Genomic DNA, 1,866 nt, shown 5'->3' with positions numbered 1-1,866 from the left:
GCTGGAGGGATGGCTACCCCAGAGGCCATGGACAGCGAAGAGGAAGCGGCAGCTGGAGACGGGGCCGCCATCCCTGAGGAAAAGGCCTGTCTGCTAGAATCACTGCTGCTCGCGTTGGCAGCCTCCATCCCGAGACGCTACAGCGGGACAGAGCACAAGCAGTCAGAATGGACAGCTTTCTTGGTGCTGGCCACAACCAGCCCCTCCTAAACTTGAAGAAGGGGAATAGGGTCAAGAAAGTAAATTTCTCACTTAATTAGCAGGGTTACCCCGACCTAGCCAGAAACAAAGTTGTCCGTTCTTTCCGTAAATTATGTCTGGGACAGAAGCTTCAGAAGCTGGAAAGTGGAACAACTGCGGCTACCCGGGACGCCTCCTTTCGCCTTGTGGGCTCTTTCTTCTCCTGGTGCCTCTATGGGCCCAAGTAGAAGGGGCAGTCTCTGTGGATGGGCGCACCACGCCCACCCCAATTACCTTGAAAAGCTGTGAGATCTAGAGAGGGCGTGGGGCTGAAAGGGAAGAACGATGTGAGTTTGGGGGAGGTACTGGGAAGAGAATTGGAGGTGGTGAAGGAATGGAACTCACAAAGGCCAGTCCCCACCTCAGTATCTTTAGTTGGCGTTGTCACTTCAGGAATTTCTAAAAGGTTCTTTTATGACTTGATTACACACCCCTAACCCACCCTAATACACATATTCAGATAGGGGCTCACTTTTCCTGTGTAAGAGCTTTTCCAATCACAGTAGTACCCAGAGCAGACAAGTTTGCATGATTTCTCCTTCTTTGACAGGACTGTATTTCCTTTAAATCTGAGTATCTCCGGTTAAACATTCACATTATTTCTTTTTTTTTTAAATACCGTTCTTTTTGTGTAAGGATACTTAGACACATTTAATGCTGCCCCCCACCCCCTTCAAAGAAAAAAAAAGGCTCTTTCACCGAAGTTAATTGATAAGGAAAATCCAACTACTCCCTCAGCACTTCCTTACCTTTTCCTCCTTAAGAATGCCTCCTTTCCCCATTCACTCTCTGACTGTATCCACTGCCAAATTCGTTCAAATGCACCAGTTTGTTGTGTTTTTTTAATGAGAGAAAACCTTGGAATACAAACTATCTGCAATTGAAGCAAAATATGTACACAATATTAGTCTGAGAGTAAACCATTAACTCTGCTTTGCTTTAAAGAATTAAAATCTCTTCTCAGCAATCCTTTGTTTCTCTTCCCATACATGACTTTCTATAGCCCTAACATTTGCAGCTATCTTTGATTGATAGGCAAGATAAAAGTTAAATAATGATGAAGTTGTAGATATAGAGATAGGTAGATTGATAACTGACAGATATCCCTATGTATATACTTGCACATGTAAAGTTTTTTTAAAGTATGCAAATTCCTTTCCTCTTTTGAACCCTGTATGGCAAGTCCAAGAGATATTATCACACCCATTTTTACAGATAAGGAGAGATATTAATTTGACTCCCCATGGTCATAAAACTTAGTTTCAAAGGTGTGAATTAAAATCAAGATTGTAATTTCAAATTCACATTGTCCGCTCTGCCAGCACTGGCTCTGGATATGTTGGGAGTAGGAGAAGAAGTGATTATTTCTAGCTGGTGCCTGGACATCCTAAAATGAGATGGAGTTTCCAAATGAGTTAGTGTTGTTAAGGACAGGAGGCATTTGGCTTTAGGTTTTAATTTCTCACTAAGTACGTGACCTTGGGCAAATCATCAGAGATATCATACTTTCTTTCTCTTTGTCTATGAAATAAGGTCATTGAACAGATTTCAGTGTTATTATTTGGTGTAAATTGCTTTTGGAACAGATGTTTGGCAGAGACTATTAATTACTAATAAAATATTGCA

At 42.1% G+C, this 1,866-nt stretch overlaps 1 protein-coding gene across 1 annotated transcript in view; it reads right to left on the bottom strand.

The window, feature by feature from the left end:
* Positions 1-128, bottom strand: part of DMRTA1 (DMRT like family A1) — an 8,631-nt gene extending 8,503 nt beyond the window's left edge. The window contains exon 1 of the mRNA XM_069087922.1: positions 3-128. Within this exon, the coding sequence (XP_068944023.1) occupies positions 3-128 (126 nt within the window). The remainder of the gene's footprint in view (positions 1-2) is intronic.
* Positions 129-1,866: the final 1,738 nt, after the last annotated feature.

This window comes from Petaurus breviceps, unplaced genomic scaffold, assembly GCF_028583685.1.
Source record: "Petaurus breviceps papuanus isolate PSGF00001 unplaced genomic scaffold, PetGlider_PUasm1.0 118, whole genome shotgun sequence".
Lineage (NCBI taxonomy): Eukaryota > Metazoa > Chordata > Mammalia > Diprotodontia > Petauridae > Petaurus > Petaurus breviceps.
This window is presented reverse-complemented; position numbering and strand designations above follow the sequence as displayed.